Here is a 27,866-nt window from a genome sequence, read left to right on the forward strand (position 1 = left end):
CGAGTGCAGGTTGGCGTTCTGAAATTTTCTGAAGTCGGAGTTTCAGACCGAATCAAAGTTGGCTAAGTACCCGTTAGAATATTTTGTTTTTTCTTGCCTCAGTATTTAACCGGATGTCAGAAAAAGTGAATAACTGTATTTCTTGTGGGAAACAGATACCTCATAGAGATTACCATACATTGTGTATACCTTGCTTAGGGCCTGAGCACGACGTTGTTGGCTGTCGCTCTTGTGCTAGATTTAACAAACGCACTATTAAGAGAAGACTAGATTGTGCCAGGTTAGTTTTTGGGAAGCGTTGTAATTACAACATGCCGTCGGCTGCTCCGGCGCCCGCTTATCTAAAAAGCGCAAGGACAAAGCAGTGAAGCCTAGGGTGGAAGAACCGTCTGTCCCGGACGTCGGTTCTTTAGAGGGCTCGGTGGAGCCGGTGGTTCTACCAGAAGTTCCTTTGGATTCTCAGGAGAGACTTTACTGTTACAAGATGTGTCCTCTCAGGAGGTAGGCCAGGCTGAAGGGGCTTCTCAGGTAGCTGTTCTCCCTCCCTTCCTAAGGTGGTTAGGCCCTCCCTTCTGTTTCCAAGGCTCCTTCTAGAGGCAGGCCAGGGTTAACTTCAGTGGGGTCTCCCTAGTTCTTCAGGGTCTCTGCCTAAGAAACATATGCTTAAAATGGCAGAAGATTTGATTACTATGATTAGAGGTTCTATACCCCCTGATAAGAGGCCTAGGGTGGAACCTGAGCTTGAGAGTTTTGAGCAGTGTTCGAGGCTTCTGAGTCTTCGGCTGAAGACTTGCAGGAGTATCCTCCTTATTCTGATTCTGATGTAGATGACTCTACACCTTCAGCTTCTCCTCCTGAGGATTTTTCTTTTCAGAGACCCTTCATTCCATGAGGGAGCATTTTAAATGGGAAGGTCAAGATTTCTCTGATTCTAGGAAAAGGCTTAGGGAATTTTGTTTCTACCCCAGCATAGGCCTTTAGCTATACCTCCTGTTCTGGACGTGGTAGAGGATGTTTTGCAGAGGCTTCCTGAACCCTGATTCTTTGCCTCCTGCCCCAGTTAAACCGGACAGGTATTATAGGGTGCCTGAAGCTCATAAGTATCTTTTTAAGAGTCCTAGGGCAGACCCAGAAACTGTTTCTCAGGGCCCTAAAGGTGTTAAGGCTTCTGTTGTTAAAAATCCTGTTCCTTCTGATAAAGAGGCAAGGGCTTTGGATAGATGGGGGAAAAAGGTGTATACTTCTTCCACTTTAGCCATGAGGGCTTTGAATTGCCAGTTTCACATGTTGAAATACCAAAATTATCTCCTTTCACAATTGAAGTCTAAGGTAGATGCTCTGGCGGAAGGTATTGAGTGTAAAGAGTTGCAGGATTTAGTTCATGTTTTGGAACAGGTGGGTAAGCATTCCTTGCAATGTGGCTTTGATGCTGTACAGGCCTCTTCGAGGGTAGCAGCCACTGGTTCTGTTCTTCGCAGGCACGCCTGGCTCAGGGATCAGAATTTAGCTGAACATGTAAAGACAAGGATATTAGATGCTCCTTTACAATCTGATGTGTTATTTGGTGCGCCTGTGGACGCAGTTTTAAAGAAAATGGAGGACAAGGCTAAGTCTATGCAGACTGTTAAAGATTTTTTGCAGGTTCAGCCTCCAAAGTTTAGTAGAAATTGGCCTACTAAGGGGTGGACTTATCCTTCTTATGATTCTCAGTCTAGGGGTAGATCTAGACGTGGTAGGGGCAGAGCTCAAGGTTCTTTTAGGCCTAGAACAGGCAGTTTGCCTGCCCAGTCTTCTGGTGAGGGCAGGGGTCAGTCCTTTCGTAAGCAGACCCAATGACTTGCCTTTTCAGCTGCCAGAGCCTTCTCGTCTGGCAGCACCTTTGGGAGGAAGGCTGGCACTTTTCAAAGAAAACTGGAGTGTTATTACCCAAGACAGATGGGTATTGGATATCATTCACCACGGTTACAGGTTTTATTTCCATACCTTGCCTCCTTTAAAAGGCATGCCAGACATTCCTCCTATACAAAGAAAAGAGGCTCACAAGCAAATTTCTCTGTTGCTCCAGATAGGGGCCATTCAGCCGGTTCCTGTGCCAGAAAGGGGCCTAGGATTTTATTCTCGCCTGTTCCTAGTACCAAAAAAGGGGAACACGTGGAGACCAATTTTGGATTTGTCAACCCTCAACACTTATTTGGACATTCCCAAGTTCAAAATGTTGACGTTACAACAGCTTTTACCTCTGCTAGGCAAAGATCACTGGATGGTAACTTTAGATCTCAAGGAGGCTTACCTTCATGTGCCTATCAGACTCAGTTGCAGGAAGTATCTGCGTTTCCGAGCTGGAAATTCCCATTATCAGTTCTCTGCATTGCCCTTTGGCTTATCTACTGCCCAGAGTATTCACAAAAGTTCTGGCTCCAGTTGTAGCTTTTTCAGGCTAAAAGGAATACAAATCTATCCTTACTTGGACGACTGTCTGATTCTGGCTCAAGAAAAGGACGAGCTTCTTCAGCATCTGGAATATGTGATAGCAGTGCTAAGATGCCTGGGGTATTCTGTGAACGAAATAAAGTCCAGTCTAGTACCCTCTCAAGACATGTGCTTTCTGGGTGTGAGACTGAATACAGCAGCCCAGATGGCCTTTTAACCCCGGACAAACAAAAGAGTCTATCCCTTTACTTCCATCAACTATCTCATCAGTCCGTGCTGACTGCAAGGACAGTCCTTCAAGCATTAGGGTTCATGGCATCTTGTATTCTGGTGCTTCCCAATGCCAAACTGCATATGAGGAAGCTACAATGGTATCTCAAAAATGTATGGACACAGCACTGCCAGGATCTGGACACTGTCATTCAAATAATACCTTGCATTCAAAAGGAATTTTTGTGGTGGGCTCAGGAATGTCACCTAAACAAGGGACTCTCTGTGACCCGGCCAGAGGCGAGTCAGATTCTAACGACAGATGCCTCGGACATAGCTTGGGGAGCTCATCTGAATGGAAAGTGGATACAAGACAAGTGGCCTGCCAGACTACAGCATCTACATATCAACATGAAGGAGATGTTAGCAGTCCAGTTTGCATTGATGGCCTTCAAGGAATTACTTCTTCCAGGGCAGGTGTTGATTCTAACAGACAACACAACTGTCATGTGGTATATCAACAAGCAAGGGGGAACACATTCTTATCCTCTATGCAGGCAAGCAATGATTTTGTGGGAGACTGCGCTCAGCTTGCAGCTTACTCTTCAAGCAAGGTTTCTGCCAGGAGCACAGAACTCCTTAGCAGATGTGTTAAGCAGGCAAATCATGGATCCCCACGAGTGGAAACTGGATCTTCATGTATTTCAAAAATTGACAGTGTCATGGGGAACTCCAGACATAGATCTGTTCACTTCTCCACTAAACCACCAGCTGCCAAAGTTTTGCACGAAAAGTTTTCATCACACAGCTTGGAAAGTGGATGCTCTTTCGCTCAGTTGGGAAAATCTTCATGTGTATGCCTTTCCACCTCTGCCTCTCCTCCCAAAGGTACTCCTAAAGGTCAGACAAGACAAGCCAAGGATGATTTTGATAGCTCCAGATTGGCCTCGCAACACTGGTACCCATTACTGAGGAATCTGGTAAGAAAGCCTCCATGGCCTTTACCTTTAATTCCACACCTTTTGTCTCAGAGGGACGGTCATCTACTCAATGTCAAGCTTCACTCTCTTCATCTAACAGCCTGGCATATTCTGTTTTGAACCACAGCAGGTCTCAACTTCCTCAACAAGTTTTGAATGTGATTATGGAAGCCAGAAGACCTAGTACACGTAAAGTGTATGCAGAAAAATGGAAGAGATTTTTATTTTGGAGTGCAGCAAAGGATTTGGATGTTTCTGAGCCTAATTTGAGTGTGGCTCTGCAATATCTTACTGAGCTATTGGACAAAGGTTTGTCTTTCTCTTCCATTAAGATTCATGCTGCAGCAATTTCAGCTCACTATGATTGTGACCCACCATTGTTTTCTCATCCTTTGTTCAAGCAATTTCTTAGAGGGCAAAGAATATAAGACCCCACAAGAGCTCCTACTCCTGCTTGGGACCTCAATTTTGTGTTGGAGAAACTTACTCTACAACCTTTTGAGCCTCTGGCTACTGCTGAGTTGAAATACTTGTCATGGAAGACTGCTTTTTTGTTGGCCATTACTTCTGCAAGAAGGGTTTCTGAATTGCAGGCCCTTATGGCGGTGGAGCCTTTTTTGATTTTTCATAAGGATAGGGTATCATTACGTACTAATCCTTCATTTATGCCTAAGGTGGTTTCTAGTGTGGCTTTAAACCAAACTATTCATTTGCCTACCTTTTATGCAGATCCCCAAAATAGGGGGGAAAAGATTTTGCACACTTTAGATGTACACAGGCAGTTGCGTTATTATTTAAGCAGGACTAGGGATTTTAGGCAGTCTCAGCAGTTGTTTGATGTCCTTCATGGATGCATCTGCAGTCATAACAACTGAGTTGTCCTGTCGTCAGGCAGCCCTTCAGTCGGCCGGATTCCAAAGTCCGGGTCCGGCTTCGGCTGATGTCGCACTTCACCCGACGTCATCTCTGTTGGTCTTCGGGTATAAAAGCATCAGCCGACGCCATTTTCTTCAGTCTTTCTTGCCGCGTGGCGCCCGAAGCAGAAGCTGTTCGCAAGTGCCGGTCGGTCGGATCCAGAGATTACTTCTACCGAATACTACTTCGAAGACTTCTAAAGCTAAGTACTCCGTTGGGGACTCTTTCTTGCCTCAGCCGATGTCAGAAAAAGTTAATAATTGTTTAACCTGTGGGAAACAAATACCTCATAAAGATTTCCACTCTTACTGCCTGCCTTGCTTAGGCCCAGCCCACGACGTAGCAGCCTGTTCGTCCTGTGCTTCTTTCAACCGACGAATGCTTAGACGTCGGTCGGAGTTTGCAGAACAGTTTTTCGGTTCTGATTTTGCGTACATTATGCCGTCGGATCCTCCGACTCGCATTCTGCCAAAAACGCAAAGAAAAGACCGACACTCGGTCCGCGGTTTCGCCGAAACCATGGTTAAGCAAATCGCGAGTGTCTCGGTTTCGGCCGAAACCGAGAAAACTGATCAAAATACAGCTGAATCTATCTCTACAACTGAGGTCCCTGCTAACACTCTTGAATCGGCCTCAGAAATTTTACCCACTACGGTGCTTACCACTGACTTATCAGACACCATTCCCTTGGATGTCTCTACCCCAGCACGTGGTGCTGCTAGGCCTCCAGCAGCCATGTCCATTAAGGCCTTCGCCAGGGCTAAAGCAGCCAAGACTACTAAAACAGTGCCTGTTAAACCCCCCTCAACCAGGCCCTCTTCCAGTTCTCAAATGCTTACTTTGGCAGAAGATTTAATTTCATTAATTAGAGGATCTCAATCTCACCCAGACAGGGCCTCTCAGCCCCAGAGAAGAGACCTAGGGCAGAGCCCCATGAGCCAGTGTCCTCTGATGATTCTGCTGATGAATCAGACATAACTGACCAGCCAGAGGCTCCTTTCTCCAATTTTGAAGATTCTGATGCTGAAGAATCCATTCCAGCTGCTTCCCCACCAGAAGAATTCTCCTTTGGGGAAACCTTGCATGCCATGCGAGAACAGTTCCAATGGCAGCAACAGGATTTTTCAGACTCCAGGAAAAGACTTAGGACCTTTTGCACCTTCCACAGCACAGGCCCTTAGCTATACCTCCTGTTCTCTCTGTGGTGGATGATGCTTTCAATGATGTCTGCTCCGCTCCAGATTCTTTACCCCAGCCCCTGCCAAACCAGACAGATTTTACAGGGTGCCAGATACTCATCACCACCTTTACTAGGCCCCTCTTGCAGACCCGAAACTATTTCCCAGGGTCCCAAGGCAGTAGCATGACCATAGCTAAAACCCTGTTCCTTCTGAAAGGGAAGCAAGGTCATTAGACAGATGGGGTAAAAAGGTTTACACTTCAGCCACTCTCTCAGCTAGAGCTTTAAACTGTCAGTTTCACATGATACAATACCAAGAGTTTATGCTTGATCAGTTAACTAAAAAGCTAACCACTGATGAATCTCTTGATAAGAAATATGTATTAGAAATGGTAAATAACATACAGCAAGTTAGTAACCATTCTTTAAAATGTGGCTATGATGCACTGGAGGCTTCATTTAGATCAGCCATGACTGGCACTGTAATTAGAAGGCATGCATGGCTAAAGGAGCAAGCTTTACCGGATCATGTTAAATCTAAATTGCTAGATGCTCCTATGGATAAAACAAGTTTGTTTGGTACACCTGCCCAGCAGGTTATGAAGAAAATGGAAGAAAAGGCAAAATCAGTCCAGACAGTTAAAGATTTCTTGCAGGTTCAACCCCAAGGTTTAGCAGGAACTGGCCTGCCAAAAATTGGTCCTTTCCTGACTCCACAAGACCTCAAAGGGGCAGGAATAGACGTTCCAGAGGCAGAAACCAATCCAGAGGAGGTGCCTACAGAGGACGACAGTGGCAAGGTAACAACAGAGGCACAGACTCAACACCTGCCACTACATCAACACAGCCACAGTGACTTAATCCTAAACCCGCCTACCAGGGAACAAATAGCAGCTCCTCTAGGCGGAAAGCTAACCTTATTTTCAAAAAACTGGCACTACATAACAAAGGACAAGTGGATTTTACGAACCATAGATCAAGGTTACCGGTTCCACTTCCACACTTTACCAGACAAAGAGGAATGCCAAATCTACCTCCAAATCAAAAGACAGAGGCTCTACAACAGATAATGGAGTTAGCAAACATGAGAGCTGGGGAGAAAGTGCCAACAGCAGAGCAAGGAAAGGGGTTCTACTCCAGACTATTCCTAGTTCCAAGAAAGGAAAAAGTTGGAGACCAATTCTAGACCTGTCCACCCTGAATACTTACATCATTGTCCCAAAATTCAAAATGCTGACCCTACAGCAACTTCTTCCCATGCTGGGCAAGGAGTGTTGGCTGGTAACTCTAGATCTCAAGGAGGCATACCTGCACATCCCCATTCGACCAATCTGCAGAAGATACCTCAGATTTCTTGCAGGATCAGAGCACTATCAATTCTCAGCATTGCCCTTTGGCTTATCTACTGCCCAGAGTATTCACAAAATGCCTGGCATCAGTAATCGCCCATTGCAGACTACAGGAATTCAAATTTATCCATACCTGGACGACTGCCTGATACAAGGAGACAACAAAAGCAAGCTGACAACAGATTTACAAAGGGTCATTTACTTGCTTCAAGCACTGGGATACACAGTCAATTTACAAAAGTCAAGACTGATACCATCCCAGACAAGGACTTTCCTGGGAGCGGAATTGGACACAGTAAGACAAATGGCATTCCTAACTACAGAAAAACAAAAAGAACTCCCTCTTTACTTCTTGGCACTAACAAAACTGAACAAGTTAACAGCAAGAAAGGTACTGCAGGCCTTGGGTTTCATGGCATCATGCATAATCTTGGTTCCATTTGCCAGACTACATATGAGAAAACTACAGTGGTACCTAAAGAATTTATGGTCCCAACACAGACACAGCCTAGAAACGGAAATCCCACTAATACCATGCTTAACACAGGAGTTCCTATGGTGGGCTCAGGCATGCCAGTCAAACCCAGGCCTGCCCTTTCGCAAGGGTCAAGCAAGCCAGACCATCACAACAGATGCTTCAGACCTAGGATGGGGGGGCGCATATGCTGGACAAATGCGTGCAAGGATTGTGGACACAGGACCAACTTCACCTGCACATCAACCTAAAAGAAATGCTGGCAGTAAAACTGGCAATCCAAAAGTTCAGACCATTTCTCAAGGAGGACCACTTGATGATAAGGACAGACAACACCACAGTCATGTGGTACATCAACAAACAGGGAGGCACTCACTCTTTCCCATATGCAGAATGACTTTGGAGCTGTGGACCCTGGCACTCAGCTACAACATCCAGTTACAGGCAATATTTGTGCCAGGAAAAGAAAACTCTCTAGCAGATATGTTAAGCAGGACCACATCGGATGCCCACGAATGGCAGCTGCACCGGATATCTTCAAGACCATCTCAAGAAATGGGGAATGCCTCAGATAGATCTATTCGCATCACCTCTCAATCACCAGCTCAAAAATTCTGCACAAGGACATTCCACCCACTAGCATGGAAAGTGGACTCGCTCTCCTTCAGCTGGAAAGGCCTAACAGCATATGCATTCCCACCTCTTCCCTTGATACACAAAGTACTACTAAAAATCAAGGAGGAACGTCCAAGGATAATCCTGATAGCTCCAAACTGGCCAAGACAGCATTGGTACCCACTGCTGAGGAGCATGTCTCGAACAATATGTGGCCAATTCCCTGATGCCTTTGATGCTAACTCAGAACAACTTCAGCACCATGCATCCAAACCTAAAACGCTGCAACTGACTGCATGGAACATCACATAGCAGCTGCTAATACAGAACTTTCACAAAGAGTTAAAGACATTATTCTTGAAGCACGCAGGCCTTCAACTAGAAGGAATTATGCTGGGAAATGGAAAAGGTTTGTCATTTGGAGTTCTGAAAGAGGAAAAGATGTATCAAACATAGATATGCCTAACATTCTGGAGTATCTGGCCGAACTACTTCATTCAGGCCTGTCCTACTCCTCCATCAAGATTCATGCATCAGCTATTTCAGCAGAATACAGCTTTGATCCACCTGTTTTTCACACCCTTTGCTCAGGCAGTTCCTCAGAGGAATCAAGAATGTAAAACCTCCAAGGAAACCACCATTGCCAGCTTGGGACTTGAACTTTGTGCTAGAAAAATTGACACTATCACCTTTTGAACCAGCAGCAACAGCAGACCTACAACACCTGTCATGGAAAACTGCTTTCCTACTGGCAATTACTTCAGCAAGGAGGGTTTCAGAACTACAGGCCTTAATGGCAGTGCAACCCTTTCTAATCTTCCACCAAGATAGAGTGTCCATGAGGACTAATCCTACATTTATGCCTAAGGTGGTATCCAGAGTGTCTTTAAACCAGGCAATCCACCTGCATACCTTCTTTCCCAACCCACAAAACAGAGGGGAAAGAATACTGCATACCTTGGATGTACATAGACAGCTACGCTACTACTTGGACAGAACAAAAAATAGCAGAAAGACTGACCAACTTTTCGTAGCCTATGCAACAGGAAGGGAAGGAAAAGCTATTTCCAAACAGACAATCTCCAAATGGATAGGAAATTGCATACGATTCTGTTACTCCTTCCACGGAAAGCCAATTCCACAGAACATAAGACCTCATTCTACAAGGGCAACAGCCACTACCACAGCCTTCTTACGAGGAGTGGCTACCAAAGACATTATTGAGGCGGCTACTTGGACCTCCGTGCATACATTTGCCAAGCATATAATTTACCTCTATATTCCAGATCCCGAGCAGGGTTTGCCACTGCTGTTCTGCAAGGGATCCTAAACACACCATAATTTACTTTTATCCTCCTCCCCTAGTTGGCTATGGTATTCTACCCAGTTGTTATGACTGCAGATGCATCCATGAAGGACATAGTACAGTTTTGTACCTACCATAAATGTAGATGTCCGAATTGGATAGCATCTGCAGTCAGGATTACCTCCCTCCTTCCCTCTGTGGTACTCCTAGGGTGTTTACCCTTCTAATAGCTAGCTAGTGGGGGGATTTCTTTCATGGTGTATTTGTTTGTATTTATGTACATACATACTTATTTTTGTGTTTACCTCTATCTTTTGGAAACATTGGCATCTATCCAAAATTTTTAGCCTTCTATAGGGCTTCTGGCATCTGGGGCAAGAAACACTGAAGAAAATGGCGTCGGCTGATGCTTTTATACCCGAAGACCAACAGAGATGACGTCGGGTGAAGTGCGACATCAGCCGAAGCCGGACCCGGACTTTGGAATCCGGCCGACTGAAGGGCTGCCTGACGACAGGACAACCCAGTTGTTATGACTGCAGATGCTATCCAATTCGGACATCTACATTTATGGTAGGTACAAAACTGTACTTTTCTTTTGCTTTGAGTTCTCAGGGCAAGCCTGTGTCAAAACAAACTATATCTAAGTGGATTGGGTTTTGCATTGCATTCTGTTACTCCCATCATGGCAAGGAGATTCCAGCTGGGATTAGGCCTCATTCCACTAGGGCTACTGCCACTTCAACAGCATTTTTAAGGGGGGTGGCAACTAAGGATATTTTGGAGGCAGCTACTTGGAGTTCAGTGCATACTTTCTCCAAGCATTACCACCTTCCTCTCTATTCTAAGTCCAGGGCTGGTTTTGCCACTGCTGTGTTGCAGGGCATTTTGGCAGCTCCTGCTTCATTATAGTTTAGCCATCCTCCCTTACCTCTGCTTTGGGATTCTACCCAAGTGTTAGGACTGCAGCAATGTGAGATGAAGAACATAGTACAGTTTTGTACCTACCATAAATGTAGATGTTCGAAGATCCACATTGCTGCAGTCCAATTTTCCTCCCTCCTTCCCTCTGTGTTTAGGGGTGGTTGTGTGGGTGAGGTTCTATTTTTTGTACATTTGTATATATTGTACATATTTTAGGCACAAGAGTGTTTTGGTGTTTTTTGGGTTTTGGCCTTATCTTTTTGGGGTCTTCTGACATCTGGGGCAAGAAAAGACTGAGGATATGACGTCGGTCATGCGCATTTGTACCCTGACGTCCTGATGTCAGACAAATGCGCCTTGACCGACGTCAGCCTTATACTTTGGTATTCGGGCCGACTGGGACAGCGGACTACCCAAGTGTTAGGACTGCAGCAATGTGGATCTTCGAACATCTACATTTATGGTAGGTACAAAACTGTACTTTTCTTGGGGGTAGTTATTGGATAACCAATATAAGAAGTCTTCTAAGGTTTCTATGATGTCCTTCAAGGATGCATCTGCAGTCCTTACAAATGGGTTGTCCTGTCGTCAGGCAGCCCTTCGGTCGGCCGGATTCCAAAGTCTGGGTCTGGCCTCGGCTGGTGTCGCACTTCACCCGACGTCATAGCGGCAGTTCTTTGGGTATAAAGGCATCAGCCGACGCCATTTTCCTCAGTCTTTCTTGCCGCGTGGCGCCCGAAGCAGAAGCTGTTTGCAAGTGCCGGTCAGTCAGAACCAGAGATTACTACTACAAGTACCGAAGACTTCTAAAAAGCTAAGTACCCCATTGGGGACTCTTTCTTGCCTCAGCCGATGTCAGAAAAAGTGAATAACTGTTTAACTTGTGGGAAACAAATACCTCATAAAGATTTCCACTCTTACTGCTTACCTTGTTTAGGCCCAGACCATGACGTAGCAGCTTGTCTAGCCTGTGCTTCTTTCAACCGACGGACGCTTAGACGTCGGTCGGAATTTGCTGAAGAGTTTTTCGCCCGATTTTGCTTACATTATGCCGTCGGATACTCCGACTACGCAAATTTCTAAAAAACGCAAGGAAAAGGACTGACACTCGCGGTCCGCGGTTTCGGCCGAAACCGCGGTTAAGCCAACCGCGAGTGTCTCTGTTTCGGCTGAAACCGAGTCCACGGTTCTTCCTTCGGCCGAAAGCTTACCACTTACCGAGGCCTCTTCCAGCCTGGCTGAATCTGCTACTGAAATCCCACCTGCTCTTGCAAGTTCGCAGGATTTATCTGATACTATCCCTTTGGATATTTCTACCCCTGCACGTGGAGCTGCTAGGTCTTCTGCATCCATGTCTATTAAGGCCTTTGCCAGGGCTAAAGCAGCAAAAACTACCAAATCTGTGCCTGCTAAGACCCCCTCTCACAGGCCTAGTTCCAGTTCACAAATGCTTAGTCTAGCAGAGGATCTCATTTCTTTGATCCGGGATCCCAACCACATCCAGACAGGGCCTCTCACCCACCTCCAGAGAAGAGGACTAGAGTAGAGCCCCCTTAGCCAGTTTCTTCGGATGGCTCCTCTGATGAGTCAGATAATTCAAACCCTCCAGAGGGCCCCTTTTCTCCTTATGAGGACTCTGATGCAGAATACTCCATTCCTTCTGCCTCTCCGCCTGAGGAATTTTCTTTTGGGGAAACCTTGCATGCTATGAGGGAACAATTTCAATGGCAGGGCCAGGATTTTTCAGACTCTAGGAAAAGGCTTAGAACCTTTTTGCATTTGCCACAGCATAGGCCATTAGCCATTCCTCCAGTACTTACTGTTGTGGATGATGCTTTTAATGATGCTTGTACTGCTCCTGATTCTTTTCCTCCGGCCCCTGCTAAGCCCGATAGGTACTACAGGGTTCCGGACACACATTATCATTTGTATAAGGCCCCTTTTGCAGATCCCAAAACTATCTCCCAGGGACCCAAGGCTGTAGCAGCTTCTTCTACCAAAACCCCCTCCCCTCTGAAAGGGAATCTAGGGCCTTAGAGAGATGGGGTAAAAAAGTTTACACTTCTGCTACTCTTTCAGCTAGGGCCTAGAACTGTCAATTCCACATGATTCAGTATCAGGAATTTATGTTAAACCAATTGACTAAAAAACTGTCCTCGGATGAACTATTAGACAAAAAATCTGTACAGGAAATGGTACATAACATTCAGCAGGTCAGTAATCATTCCTTAAAATGCGGCTATGATGCACTGGAGGCTTCCTTTAGATCAGCCATGACTGGCACAGTGATCAGAAGACATGCATGGTTGAAAGAGCAGTCCTTACCAGACCATGTTAAATCAAAGCTACTAGATGCTCCTATGGATAAGCTCAATTTGTTTGGCTCCCCTGCACAGCAGGTGCTGAAGAAGGTGGAAGAGAAAGCAAAATCTGTCCAGACAGTCAAGGATTTCTTGCAGGTCCAGCCTCCAAGGTTTAGCAGGAACTGGCCTTCCAAGAATTGGTCCTTTCCAGACACCTCCAGAGCTCCGAGAGGCAGGAATAGGCGCTCAAGAGGCAGGGGTCAATCCAGAGGTGCCTACAGGGGCCATCAGTGGCAGGCTAACAACCAGCGAGGTACAGCCACAGATCCAGCCACCACCACTTCCACAAGACAATCACAGTGACTTGGCTCTGGCACCGCCTACCAGGGAATAACTAGAAGCACCCTTAGGCGGGAAGCTAGCCTTATTTTCAGTAAACTGGCATTACATCACAGGAGACAAATGGATTTTACAGACAATAGACCAAGGTTACAGGTTTCACTTCCATACTCTACCAAGGAAGAGAGGAATGCCAAACCTACCTCCAAATCAGAAGACAGAAGCTCTAGAACAAATAACTCACTTACTAAGGATGAGAGCTATAGAAAGGGTACCATCTATGGAACAAGGACAAGGATTTTACTCCAGACTCTTCCTGGTACCAAGAAAAGAAAACCAATGGAGACCTATTCTCGACCTGTCCGCTTTAAACACATACCTCATTGTTCCAAAATTCAAAATGCTGACCCTACAGCAGCTTCTTCCCATGCTGGGCAAGGAGTCTTGGCTGGTAACTCTAGATCTCAAGGAGGAATACCTGCACGTCCCCATATGACCAAATTGCAGAAGATACCTCAGATTTCTTGCAGGATCAGAGCATTATCAATTCTCAGCATTGCCCTTTGGCTTATCTACTGCGCCCAGAGTATTCACTAAATGCCTGGCATCAGTAATTGCTCATTGCAGGCTTCAGGGAATTCAAATTTATCCTTACCTGGACGACTGCCTGTTACAAGCGGACAACAAAAACAAATTAACAAAAGATTTGGAAAGGGTCATTCATCTACTACAAGCCCTGGGATACACAGTCAATATAAAAAAGTCAAGGCTGATACCATCCCAAAGGATAACCTTCTTGGGTGCAGATTTGGACACATCAAAACAAATGGCATTGCTGACAGTAGAAAAACAGGAGCAACTCCCTTTCTACTTCATGGCATTAACAAAGCAGAACCAGCTAACAGCAAGAAAGGTCCTGCAAGCTCTCGGTTACATGGCATCCTGCATAATATTGATTCCACATGCCAGTCTACATATGAGGAAGTTACAGTGGTACCTAAGGAATTTATGGTCTCAGCACAAGCACAGCCTAGAAACCCAGATTCCAATAATTCCATGCCTGAAACAAGAATTCCAATGGTGGGCTCAGGCCTGTCAATCAAACAAGGGACTGCCCTTCCACAGCACTCAACCAAGCCAGACCATCACAACAGGCGCCTCAGACCTCGGTTGGGGGGCGCACATGCTGGACAAGTGCATACAAGGCTTATGGACTCAAGACCAGCTGCACCTACACATAAATCAAAAGGAAATGCTGGCAGTAAAACTGGCAATTCAGGCATACAGACCATTTCTTCGACAGGGTCAACTGCGGATAAGGACGGACAACACCACAGTTATGTGGTACATCAACAAACAGGGAGGCACACATTCGTACCCTCTATGCCGGATGGCAATGGACCTCTGGAATGTGGCACTGAGCTTCAACATTCAGCTTCAAGCAATTTTTGTGCCAGGAAAAGAAAATATACTAGCAGACATCCTAAGCAGAACTACCACGGATGCCCACGAATGGCTGCTGCATCCGGACATCTTCAAAACCATTACAGGGAAATGGGGACTACCAGAAATAGACTTATTCGCATCCCCACACAATCACCAACTGAAAAAATTCTGCACAAGGACGTACCACCCACTTGCTTGGAAAGTGGACTCCCTGTCTTATAGTTGGAAAAACCTGACAGCATATGCATTCCCACCTCTTCCTTTGATGCACAAGGTGCTATTGAAGATCAAAGAAGACCGTCCAAGGATCATCCTGATAGCTCCAGTTTGGCCAAGGCAACATTGGTACCCATTACTGAGGAGCATGTCTCAGGAACAAATATGGCCTCTGCCCCTAGTTCCCTTGCTGTTAACACAGAACAACTTCAAAACCCTGCATCCAAACCTGAAAACACTGCAGCTGGCTGCCTGGAACATTGCATAAGACCAAATAACCCAGATTTATCTCAAAGGGTTAAAGGCATTATCTTGGAGGCTCGCAGACCCTCAACAAGAAAAAATTATTCAGCAAAATGGAAAAGATATCTCTTTTGGAGTACTGCAAAAGGAGAGAATGTGTCACTGGTAAACATAGCTAACATCCTGGAATACTTGGCAGAGCTCTTCCACAACGGCCTGTCCTATTCTTCCATTAAGATTCATGCATCAGCTATTTCAGCAGAATACAACTTGGATCCTCCAGTCTTCTCGCATCCTCTGCTCAGGCAGTTTCTGAGAGGGATTAAAAATGTAAAGCCACCTAGGAAGCCACCATTGCCAGCATGGGACTTGAACTTGGTGCTAGAAAAGTTGACACTCCCTCCTTTCGAGCCAGCAGCAACAGCAGAATTACAGTACTTATCATGGAAAACTGCTTTCCTGCTTGCAATCACTTCAGCAAGAAGGGTATCTGAGCTACAGGCATTAATGGCAGTACAGCACTTCCTGATCTTCCATCAAGATAGAGTATCCATGAGAACTAATCCTACTTTTATGCCAAAGGTGGTCTCCAGGGTATCTTTAAATCAAGCTATCCACCTACCTACATTCTTCCCCAACCCACAGAACAGGGGAGAAAGACTGTTGCATACCTTGGATGTACATAGACAATTACGCTACTACCTGGACAGGACCAAGAGCAATAGAAAGACTGACCAGCTACTGGTAGCATATGCGACAGGAATGGAAGGAAAAGCAATTTCAAAACAGACAATCTCTAAGTGGATAGGAAATTGCATTAGATTTTGTTACTCCTACCATGGGAAGAAAACTCCAGAAAACATCAGGCCTCACTCTACAAGGGCTACAGCCACTACCACAGCTTTCTTACGAGGAGTGGCTACCAAAGACATTTTAGAGGCTGCTACTTGGAGCTCCGTGCATACATTTGCCAAGCATTATAATTTACCTTTATACTCCAGATCCCGAGCAGGTTTTGCCACTGCTGTTTTGCAAGGGATCTTAACTACACCATAATCTAATTTCTCCTCCTCCCCAGTTTGGCTATGGTATTCTACCCATTTGTAAGGACTGCAGATGCATCCTTGAAGGACATAGTACAGTTTTGTACCTACCATAAATGTAGATGTCCGATAGGCATGCATCTGCAGTCAGGATTACCCACCCTCCTTCCCTCTGTGGTACTCCTAGGGTATTTGCCCATCTTGTAGCTAGCTGGGGGAATCTATTATGGTGTATTTGTTTGTATATATGTGCATGCATGCTTATTTTTTGTTTGCTCTCTACTATTTGGAACCATTTGCATTTATCCAAATTTAGCCTTCCTAGAGGGCACCTGGCATCTGGGGCAAGAAACACTGAGGAAAATGGCGTCGGCTGATGCCTTTATACCCGAAGAACTGCCGCTATGATGTCGGGTGAAGTGCGACACCAGCCGAGGCCAGACCCAGACTTTGGAATCCGGCCGACCGAAGGGCTGCCTGACGACAGGACAACCCATTTGTAAGGACTGCAGATGCATGCCTATCGGACATCTACATTTATGGTAGGTACAAAACTGTACTTTCCTTCCTGGGGGAATGTAGACCGAGACAATGTTTACATTTTGTTTTTATTCAACATTTTGTGAGTCAAGTGTCACAATGTATTTTCCCACTTAGCCTTCCTAACATTTTTGGGCCATTTTTTAATAATAAGCATTTTAGTAAACTATGCCCCCAAAATTAATATTTTTCTATTGTAATGTTATCTTAGGGTAATGTGCGGTACATCCATAACTTTAATGGGGCACCTTTACCCTTTTGCAGGAGTGTGACCGTTAGTCTATTGACACAAAACACATTTTCTATGCACTGGCATCCATTGAGGAAAAGCAGGGAACTCATGTTCAGTGCTAACATATGGAAACTGCGTTCTTTAGATATATATTTTTAACTGGAGATGAAGCGGAAAATGTTCTTTCATTGTTAGGCAGTTTATGCATTACATTTTTGTTGTGAAGGTAAGTGTACAGTCACTGGCAAATCCCTTTAAGGAGGGTTGTGCAAACTGTTTTGCAGAATCACAGCAGTACACACATGCTTCTGTCAAATGTGAGCCTGATGTTTTACTTTTGAAGTGGATTTATGCCAAAATCTGTATGCAGTTCAACATGTTACCTCATCAGACATGTAAACTGTATGTTTTAAGTAGAAGTGCACTAAGCTGAAAGTTAAGACATTTTCATCACAACATACTCTGTGTCAGTTCAGCCTAACTTTGTGCGCTGGTTTGTGTGAGTAGGTTTTAATTCACATGCAAACACATGAAGATTTGTATGCACGCACACACTAAGAATGCAGATGCTTTAGTGTATAGTGAGGGCTGGGCTGCTGCAGAGTTACCTCATGCCCACAGATCACCTTGTTTGAGATGCTTGTTGCCAAATCAAATATTGACATTTGGCCAGCCAGTAAAAAGCTTTAGTATCGCAGATGATTTTTGCTATTTTAATTATGGAATGTTGGAGTAAGACACACACTGGCACTTGGTGCATTGTGTTAAGGCTATGAGCTGTTGCTGATAGGTTGATTTCTGTTGGCTAGGGTTTGATTCCCTCAGCCTCCATTTCCCTGCTGTTTGACTCTGAGCAAGGCACTTAACCACTCAGTGCCGTGGGGCAATTGAAATTGGACTAGGCACCTTAGTGGCCCTCTTGGACCACGTGCCTAGTAAATACATGTGAACCTGTAAACGTTTGTAGCATTTGCTATAACATTGTTGACTTGCTTTGGTGATTGACTGGAGTGATACAATAGGGATTAGAGAGAGAATTATACGTACCATGCAAAACCCTGGTATGAAAATTGACAGTTAATGGTTTGCTTGGATCAAGGGCTGTGTAGGATTTCATTTATGCTTGTTTCATCTTTTTGTAGTATGCCTGATGCTGAAAATTTTCATTTGGTACTTAACATGGTAATCTACACCATGCTGAGTGAATTTGTGTATTGTTTACACATTTCATGCAGCATCAAGTATTATTGCGAGAAGCATTTGCAAATTAGACTCCTACAGCCATTGAGAGTGGCAAGCTTGTATCCCTCACAATTTTTATTCAATGGTTCTGGCAGTGATCTCTTGTTCTGTGCTTCCTGACATATTGTTGCACTTCATAAGTGCAGTGAACATTTAGCATTGCCAAGTGATAATTTCCTTTGTGTTGTTATTTTTGTTACCGATTTTTGGCAGTGTTGCTTTAAATTCATTGCTCCCTCCCTCTCCATCAGCTGTAATTGCAACAGGTGGATGATGACATTAATCTTTCCCACCTGGAAGCACTTTCTTGTCATGTGAACTTCATGTTTCCAACTCCTGAGTCATTTTCTGGAGCTCAGAAAAATATCCTTCCTGTAAATTAATTTTAGAAACTAGATGCTGACTCAAAGCTTTGTTTAGTCCATTTGTTTTATTTTCTTTAGGTAACGGAAAGGTTAGTAGCTGTACAGCAGCAGAAGGAAGTTTCACTGCTCTGACTGGACTTCTAGAAGTTGAACCTTTGCACTTCACCTGCGTTTCAACAAGCGATGGCACCAGGGTAGAAAGGGATGATGCAAGTATGTTTACCGGTATATATTTATTTTTTTACTTATATATTTATAATTGGTATATTGTTATTTTATTATATGCATTGTGTTATATGGGTTTTAAGTATGGAAATGAAAACATTTTCACCCTTGGAACGTGTGCTGTAGGTCAGTTTAATGTCATGAAGCAGAATTTGTTCTTCCTGTATAATTTTTCTTCTGCATTTTTTCAGGGGATTAAATTATCTGTACTTTTCTCAGTATATAACTTGGAGATGCATCTGTGGTAGAAAGGCCACATGCTTTTTTTTCCAGTTGCTTCCTTTTCACTTCCTTTTTCAAAGGAGCCCATCTTCCTCAAATTGTATCATTAGTCATTTTTTCAGTGCTTTTTTTGTTTTAAAAAATATATATTTTAGTGTATTGTCCTCAAAGTAAATAGATGCATATTAAAGACCCTCAATGTGGTTGGATGTGTGGCACAGAAAGATGTAGCTCATACTTATCTGGATTTGACTAGCAAACTTGCTATATTTTAATTTATGATAAGTGGTTTTACTCTCTATCTTTTACAAACTTTATTGTTATCCTTCCTTCTTATTACACTTGGTGTTCTTTCTTACCATAGATGGTATTGTTAGTCTGTATTTTTTTCTTTCTTTTACCCCTTTTATGTAATTCTCAATACCATTATTGGTATCTTTCTTTCTCTCTTTTTATTTAATTTCTTGATGTTTTGTGCAGGATGTCTTAAAAAGGTTCTTCGGGATTTAAGAAGTGCCAAAAGTGTGGGCACAAATTGTCCTTATCTGATGCTTACACTGTGTGTGTATTGTTTAGGCCCGAACCACCTTCACGTTGATTGTGCCATTTGTAAAAATTTTAATCCACTTGCTATTGAGGACAGAAAAAATAAGCTGATAATGAAGTTTACTTCCTAGTTCCTTCTCAGACACTATTGTTTGGGCTGAATCCTTCAAACAAAAATCAAAGGAGGCTTCCATCAAGTCTCCTAAACCTTCTTGATCATTGACTCCGTCTTCCTTGGAGCTGCCAAAAAAAACATAAATTAGATCCAGCGTTCATTGCAGTCCGACCACCATCGGATCCAACAAAATCCTCCTCAGGTCCAAGCACTTCAGATCCAAGAGTATTACCTAGAACCAGATACTCACCAAGTTAAGATCCGGTACCTTCTCCCTTTTTGGAACAAAGGCAGTCTAAGTCCTCTTCCCTAGCTTCCTCATGTTCTTCCAGGAGTTTGACCGAAGCTGATGTGCATAGAATGATTCCTCTTGGTGCAAATACAGATGAGAGTTCCGATCAGGAAGCCTGTCGTTTTACCACTCCACCAATTTTAGCTCCTTCTCTGATCCGACTGTTCGTTTCAAAGCCCCTGGATCCGAGCCTTTTGGATCCATCTGGTTCACATCTAAAGCTATCCTTATCTTCGGATCTGAAGCTATCTCTGAGTGCATGGGCTCAGATGTTCTTGGAACTGGATGACTTTTGGAACTGAAGTGCCCCTGTCTGATCCAAGCCATTGGAGTCAACTCTAAGGTTTTCAAAGGCATCTCTGCCCCTTGGACCCTCTGCATTGGACAGCTCGACTCTGACTTCTGCCTCTGGTAGATTGCTTTCAGGGCAGAGGGAACAGATGGGCCAGAAACATGGCTTCTTGACTATATTGTTTTCCTTCTACCTGGAGCGATCTGCCTTTGAGGTTGTGAAGAGGGTATTCTCTGCTGTGGCAGGACAGATGGATCCTATCCCATTCAGATCTTCCGTCCGGATCCCAGATGTCTCTGTGCCTTGAGGCACATCATTCTACTCCACAGGGACAGCCAGTTCAGTCTCCAGACTGTCCATCAGGGTTTTAAGATGTCTTCTGATATTTCACCGGAGCATCCCACTGAGGAGTTTCCTAGAAAGTGGAAGTGCAAAAGAGGAGGCACTTGGACTCCCCTCAGGAGTCAGTCACCAAAGATACCAATTTTGATGAAGAAGGTTCCCTAAGATCATCACCTGAAGACATGTCATTTGGAGACATTCTTGAGATTCTTAAGCAGAGGGGTGGTTGGTCCTTCGATAACTTTTCCCCAGAGGAATCTGTATTCCTGGAAGCCTTTGGAGCTGGCCCGTCTAACTCCTGGGTTACTCCGCTCAGTAATGAGCTCATTGACATGAGCTCTAAGCAGGAGTGGAAGGAGCCTGACTCAGTTGAGATAATCCCCAAAAGACCAGATTGGACTGTGACTCCATCTGTAGGTAGGGAATACCGAAACAAGGGAGTTCCTGTAGATGCTATAGTCATGGTGATGGCCCCAAAGAAGGAATGTCCTGCGCAAAGTTCCTCTGTCCATCTCCCTAACAGGGAGTCTAGGGTGTTGAACAGATTTGAGAAGCGTTTATATTCTTCAGCGACTTTTGCCTTTAGGATGCCAAATTGTCTGGTACACTTTGAGTCAACAAAGGGATTTGATAAAGGAACTGGTAAAATCCCTTTCAGGGACTATTACCACAGAGACTCCGACTTCTGTGGCCCCTCAGTTGGCTACCCTACAGGCTGTTTATAATTCTTCCATGAGTCTTATGTCACACACAGATGAAGGTGCCTCAAGGTTAGTGGGTTCAGGCATTTCCATTAAGAGGCATGCATGGATCTGCTTGTGTGATTTTTCCAGAGTCCTTCAAGTCCTCGTTCATCATTGCACCCTTTGACGACAGTTTGTTCTTTGTTCCTAAAGTTAAAGACACACACTCCAAGTGTGAAAAAGAGGGAAAAACCCTCTCTGCAGTAGGCATACATTTTTCAACTCCTCAAAGATCCTTCTCTAGTAATTGAGGAGGTCTAAAAATGTGGTTCAAGAAGTCCCAGGGTCTTTTCCAAGATCCACTGGGTGATAGCTCCCCCAGGGGCAGAGAGTGGAGCTGAAATGGACAGTGTCACCCACGAGACAAAGGAGGCCCGCAGAACCGTGGATCTAGAGATGTCTTCTCTGGTAGACCCTACCAGTGCTCATGAAAGTGGCCCGATTGTCCACCTCTGGAGGCAGTCAGGGGTCATTTATCCCTGCAGTAGACAGTCTGGCTATATATAACAAAAGATACATGGGTCCAGTGGTTATATAATTCCCTTTTCCGTACCACCTCCACCTGTATGCAAAATTTCCGTTGTTCCACCCAGTCAGAGGAAAGCAGCAACACTAGAAACACAAAAGCTGCTAGAAAAAGAGTGATCCAAGAAGTCCCACCTGACCAGATAGAATCCGGAATTTACTCTCAATGCTTTTTAGTGTCAAAGAAAACAAGGGACTGGAGATCAATTTTGGATCTCAGTGAACTGAACAGAGCAGTTCAACACACAAAGTGGATGTCCTCGATAGACCTTCAGGATGAGTACTATCACATAAAAATGAATAGACAGTCTAGATGAATCCAATATGGAGGCAGTCACTACCAGTTCAGAGCACTGCCCTTTGTCTTCACCATAGCTCCAGGGTGTTCACCAGATGCATGGCAGTGGTAGCAGCTCACTTGACACTGCAGGGATTCTGAGTATTCCCATAGTTAGATGACTGGCTAATTACTGCCCCGACCAGGCATCTTCTAATAAGAGCAAGAGATCAGGCGTTTCAGACCTGCTCCATTCTGGGTATAACCATAAATTACAAGTCTCAGTTACAGCCGTCTCAAATATTTAAATTCATAGGAGCAGTTTTCAACACGGTTTCATTGACAGCTTCTCTTCCTCTCTCAAGAGTACAGACTGTCAGATTCCAGGTCAGAAAAAATAATTCACAGTACCACGATTTCAGCACGTTTGATTCTTTAGGCTTTGGGGTCAATGTCAGTGGCTATAATTTTAGTTTGTTTAACAAGATTTCATATGTAAATTCTTCAAAGAACATTAGAAACACAGTGGTCATTTGGTCAATTCTTTATCAACACAGCAGCCCAAATAAGAATCACTCAGGCATGCAAGAGATACCTTGGGTGGTGAATTCAATCAGATCAAGTTTTACAAGGCTGCCCTTTATTTTCCCTCAGCCCAAGGCTGTAATGACCATGAATGCTTCCCAGATTGGATGGTGGGAGGGCACTTCTGAGGAAGACTGTCCAAGGCACTTGGTCCCCCAAAGAGGCCAATACACGCATCAGTGTCCTGGTAATGAGAGAAGTGCTCTTAGTGTTACAGGCCTTTCAAGACTCTCTCCCTTTCAGGACAGTCGTGATACAGACAAGACAGCATGTCAGTAGTCTGGTGAGGGGAAATTTAAAGTTATGTACTTACCATAACTAGGTATTTGTGTTGTCCATTTTCATTCTTCCTCACTGATGGGTCTCAGATCCAACATCAGATCAGACTCGGCTGCTTTTTTCAGACTTAGGCTCCGAGTCTCAAACTCCACTTTCTTCCCATAACGCACCACACCGTTTCTAACTCCCCAGATTGAGTTTGCTAGCCTATAGCTCAGTAGGTTGTAGTAATAGTACAGATAATAGAAAAGAATTGAGGCTCAAACCCAGAACCTAAGGGTTCTGAATTTCCTCCAAGAACTTCTTAAAGATGCAAAGCTGGGGGTGACTGGAAGGGACCTGAAGAAGATTGAAAATGGATAACACAGATAACTAGTTATGGTAAGTACATAACTTTAAAATTTAATGTTGTCCTTTTCATTCTTCCTTACCGATGGGTCAGAGTCCCCAGCTACATAACTCCTGGGTGGCCCTCAAGGATGGATGTGCCAGAGCACGGTAGAGCCAAAGGATGCCCTGCTCCTAGAAACAATATCCAGTTTATACTGAGAGAGACAAAGAGGTGAGTCTTTGACCAAGTGGCTGCAGCACAAATCTCATCAGTTGAGGCCCTGGAAGAGAAGGCAGATGTTGTAGCCATAGATCTGGTGGACTGAGCCTTGGGTAGTCGAGGTAATTATGAATAAATGATGGAAATACACCACACAATCCTTTTGGCTAAAATAATCATTGAAACTGCCTGACCTGAATGGTTTGCTGAGAAAGGTACAGTTAGCTGATTAGACTTCATACACTTTTTAGTCCTGTGGGGATAAAAATGTAATTACCTGTGAACATCTCGAAGATGTAAAATATATTCTCCTTTGTTTGAAAAATTGGGGAGAAAACTGGTAACTGAATTGATTGGTTAATGTTAGATTCAGTGGCTACCTTGGGCATACAATGCCTTGGCTATGAAGCCACTTGTGTAGTTGTATTCAACTATGTCCCTATGAATTCTAGGCTTTGCACAGGAATCAAGTTTGATTTTGCCAAATTTATCATGATGACCAAGATGTTTGAAGATCTTTACTAGATAGTACCTGGACTGAAGCAGTCAATGCCTTGTTGATGCAGTGAGGATCCAGTCATCTAGATAGGAAAGCACCTGGAATATTTTTAGCCTCTGGTGAGCCACTACCACTGCCAAGCATTTGGTAAACACCGGGGGGCTTTGGTGAGTCCAAAGGACAGTTCTCTGAACTGGTAGTGATTGACTCCCAGCTGAAAGCGCAAGTGCTTTTTGGAGATCCTGTCTATTTTGATATGATAGTAACTGTCCTGAAGATCACAGAGCACATCCAGTCGTCCTTGCACAAAAATGGCAGAATGGATTGAACCATAACCATTCAGAACTTTGACTTCTTGATGAACTGATTCAGATTGCTGATGTCTAATGTAGGTCTCAGGTCCTCTGTTTTTTTTGGGCACTAAAAAGAAGCGAGAATAAGTTCCAAATACTCTCTGTTTGTTTGGGACCTCTTGGATGACTCTCTTTTGTAGAAGTTTTTGGACTTCTTGAATAGGGTACTCCCTCTAAATGGGTGGCATGTCAGGGTATTTCCTCTTGGGGCCTGGAGGAAGAAGGGAAAAGGGAGTGCAATAACCTTTGGATATAATGTTTAGCATCCACGTGTGTGTTTGTCTAAGCATCTAGGTGCAAGGATAGATGACACTGACTCCCTCCAGAGCTGAACAGTCGGGCAGGGCTTCAGGAGCACTGATAGGGTCCGTCAGGAAAGGGCACCCTGAAACCCTGATTTTACAGGCCCCCGTCTGCCTCTATGATGGCATCTGCCATTAAAACCTCCTCCTGCGCGTCTGGAGGAGTTGTCCTCACATGGATCCTGGAAAGATCCTTGAGACTTTTTGAACCAGGTTTTTTTCCCTTCTCACTGATTCCTTGAGAAGGTCCTCTGAGGGGTAGAAAACTTGATCCCCTCAGCAGACAAGGTCTTCCCTTCTTGCTCGCTGTGAGTTAGTGTGTCTTTCACTGACGGTCCAAAGAAAGAGAACCGTCAAAGGGGGCATCTATGAAAGACACCTTAAAGAGCTACACAAAGTCACAAAGCTGCATCGAGACCTGTCGCCTAATAGTTATGCCTGCACCAACTGCTCGTGAGCTGCCTTCTGTTGTGTGCAAAGTCAACCTCATCAAGGAATTTTCAAGGGAGGAAAGAATAACCACTTTGGGAGAAATCTTCAAGTTCTCCTCTGACATTGTCTCCACAAGAGAGTCAAATCCTTGACCAGATCTCTACAAACTGATGAAGTGTACCAGATAGTCCAGTGACCTCAGAGTGAAAGTAGCTGAGGTGTAAATGTACTTTCCATGTCTGTCCATCACTCTAGACTCCTTGTTTGGTGGAGGGACAGTGGAGCTTTGTCGGCTAGCTGCTCCTTTGTGGCTGCTGCAGTACCACTATCATCTACCGGAACACCTTTGGTCCCTTGTGGACTATCAGAAGGTGGGTTGAGAATCCTATCAGGATGCTTAGGGATAGGCTCGACCCTGTCTGGTTCCTTCCAGGCCAGGCGGGAGACTAAATCTGTTAGGCCATCTGCTGGGGGAGACGCTCAGGACGTAGATGGGCCCACCCCGAAAGCCTCCAGGAACGCAGATTTCTCAGGAGGAGGAGGAGGTTGGGAGGACCAAGCCACCTTTTTGCCTAAGGAGTTCCAGGATGTCTCCAAAGGAGATCTCGTCAAGTGGTGATTGGGAGGGATCCTTCTCCCTCATCAAAGTCCGTGTCCTCTGTGAGAGACTCCATAGGGAAGTCTGTGTGCCTCCTTTTACACTTCTTCCGAGGACCTCCACAATTGTCTGTTCCGGAGAGGTATCAGAAGAAGAGCGGCTCTTGGGGTAAGTGGTCTACAGACTCCTCGGGGCAGGCTTACCTATGGCAAGCATGATAGGATACTGCTCAAATCCAATGAAGGACAGGACAGACCCTGGCAGTGAGGAGACAGTTTCTCTAATCCTGGAGAAAGCCCTTTCTGTAACCCAGAAGGTTGATAGACCTGAGGAAACAGTCTCTCTCTCCCCCTCTTCCTTGGAGCCGAAGTTACCAAAGGAGATCAGAGCAGAGCCAGCTACGGATTCAAAGCCTCCTGACAGAACCGGATTTGAGCTGTCAAGGGCCAAAGCTCCAAGGGGAAGCAATGGATCTGACAAAGTTGGAGCAGAAAGCAACCCCCCAGAGTCAGCGCAAACGTCTCTGATCTGGGACCCGCACTGATCCGACAAGAGGGGAATAGAGCTGGTCAGGGATGTAGTCAGAGTTGAGGAAAGGAGCTTCCTCAGATCCGACCTAGACTGTTTCTCATGAAACCAGGGTCCTGGGTTTCCAAACCAAGGGATGGATCGGAAATGGAGCACGCATGGATCCTAAATGGGACAGAGATGGCAAGACCCCCATCTGTATGTGCGCCTTAAGAACTTGCACATCATTCTGTCCATATATTGGCCTCAGTGAGACTTGGGAAGACCTGGAGGAGGATGCTGAGGAAACATGCCTGGATTTGGTTGGCATCTAAAAGACTTTCATAGGAAGGGCTAGAAAGACTGGTTCTGTTTGGAAGGCTGGTAGAGGAGTCCTAATAGGTAGGATCCAAAGTTTTTGGATCTGAAGATGATGTCTCTGAAGTTAGGAGAACCAGTAACAAGGGTTGGTTCTTGATCAGAGGTCCTAGGATCCGAGATGGACTTTGATTCACCTGGGGCTGAAGCAGTAGGATCCAGTGAGGGCTTTGTAACACTAGGATCCACAGCAGACAGATCCGAGGATTCTTTTGGATCCAGCACTTTTCTGGTTGCACTCAGATCCAGGGTGGTTGGATCTTTTCTGGCTTGGGTCCAAAGTCTCCCTTGAAGAAACTAAAAAGGCTGTTTTGGAGCTGGCAAAATTAGAGGGGGTTTGAGCCCTTGAGAAGAGGATGCAGACAAAAGGCCTTTCAATATTAATTTATTTTGGCAATTGGCCAAGGCCCATGGGTTAAAGGCTGCACACACCAGGCAAGTCAGAGTCCAAATGCCATGGTCCTAAGCATAGACGCACTTCTTGTGGGCATCCAAGTCTGGGATCTCCTGCCCACAAGAAGTGCAGTGTTTAAAGCCTGTAGGTTTCTTGGCCATTACTAAAGGCTGGAAGCCTAAGAGAAGAAACAAAACAACAGCGACAACAGTAATAATAAGCACAATAAGAGAACAGCTCTAAGATACTATAAAATGTATCTATATATATATATATATATATATATATATATATATATATGTATATATATTTATATATATAATATATATTCATACAGTTGTATGTGTAGGCTAATGAAAACAGTGACATTTTTTTTCAAAAACTTATCTCCCAACAATGAACAGTCCTGAGACTCTGGAACCAAGTCTGTACGCAAAGGGCGGCAAACGAGTCTGGGGAGATAAAGAATGTGTAGTGCATTATGGCAAGAGGGAGGAGCTTGAAACTTGGAGCCTAAGTCTGGAAAAAGTGGCCGAGTCAGATCCGATGCCGGATCAGAGACCTATTAGTGAGGAAGAATGAAAAGGACATCATCAGATCCAGGTCTTTCCCCTTGTGTTGAGAAGCACTCAGAGTATGGGAGTAGGCGATCTCTTCCAACCACTTTCTGATAGCAGTGCACATTCCAAAGAAGTCCAACATGATAGCAGACAAATTGAGCAGGTCCATTCTACTACCTCATGATGTTTATCGTGCATACAGCTGCAGTCATAACAGATGGGTTCTCCTGCCATCAGGCGTGTCCTCGGTCGGCCGAATTCCAAAGTCTAGGTCCGGCGTCGGTTGTCGTCGCTTCTTCCCTGACGTCAGTGCGACAGGGGTATAAAAGAACCAGCCGACGCCATTTTCTTCAGTCTTTCTTGCCGCGCGGTGCCCGAAGCAGAAGCAGTTCGCAAGTGCCGGTCAGCCAGCTCCTGAGATTATGAAAAATTTGGAACCGAAGTCTTCTTAAAAGCGAAGTACCCCGTTGGGGAAACTTTTTCTTGCCTCAGACCGA

At 44.8% G+C, this 27,866-nt stretch overlaps 1 protein-coding gene across 8 annotated transcripts in view; it reads left to right on the forward strand.

Moving 5' to 3' along the window:
• Nucleotides 1-27,866, forward strand: part of BIRC6 (baculoviral IAP repeat containing 6) — a 4,524,268-nt gene that overhangs the window by 1,670,538 nt on the left and 2,825,864 nt on the right. For 5 of the 8 annotated variants that reach the window (XM_044058419.1, XM_044058463.1, XM_044058424.1 and 2 more), the window contains exon 23: nt 18,432-18,578. In XM_044058419.1, the coding sequence (XP_043914354.1) occupies nt 18,432-18,578 (147 nt within the window). The remainder of the gene's footprint in view (nt 1-18,431; nt 18,579-27,866) is intronic. The other 3 variants (XM_044058448.1, XM_044058456.1, XM_044058471.1) reach the window with 1 other exon arrangement.

Source organism: Protopterus annectens, chromosome 1.part2 (assembly GCF_019279795.1).
Source record: "Protopterus annectens isolate FY-2018-M chromosome 1.part2, PAN1.0, whole genome shotgun sequence".
Lineage (NCBI taxonomy): Eukaryota > Metazoa > Chordata > Ceratodontiformes > Protopteridae > Protopterus > Protopterus annectens.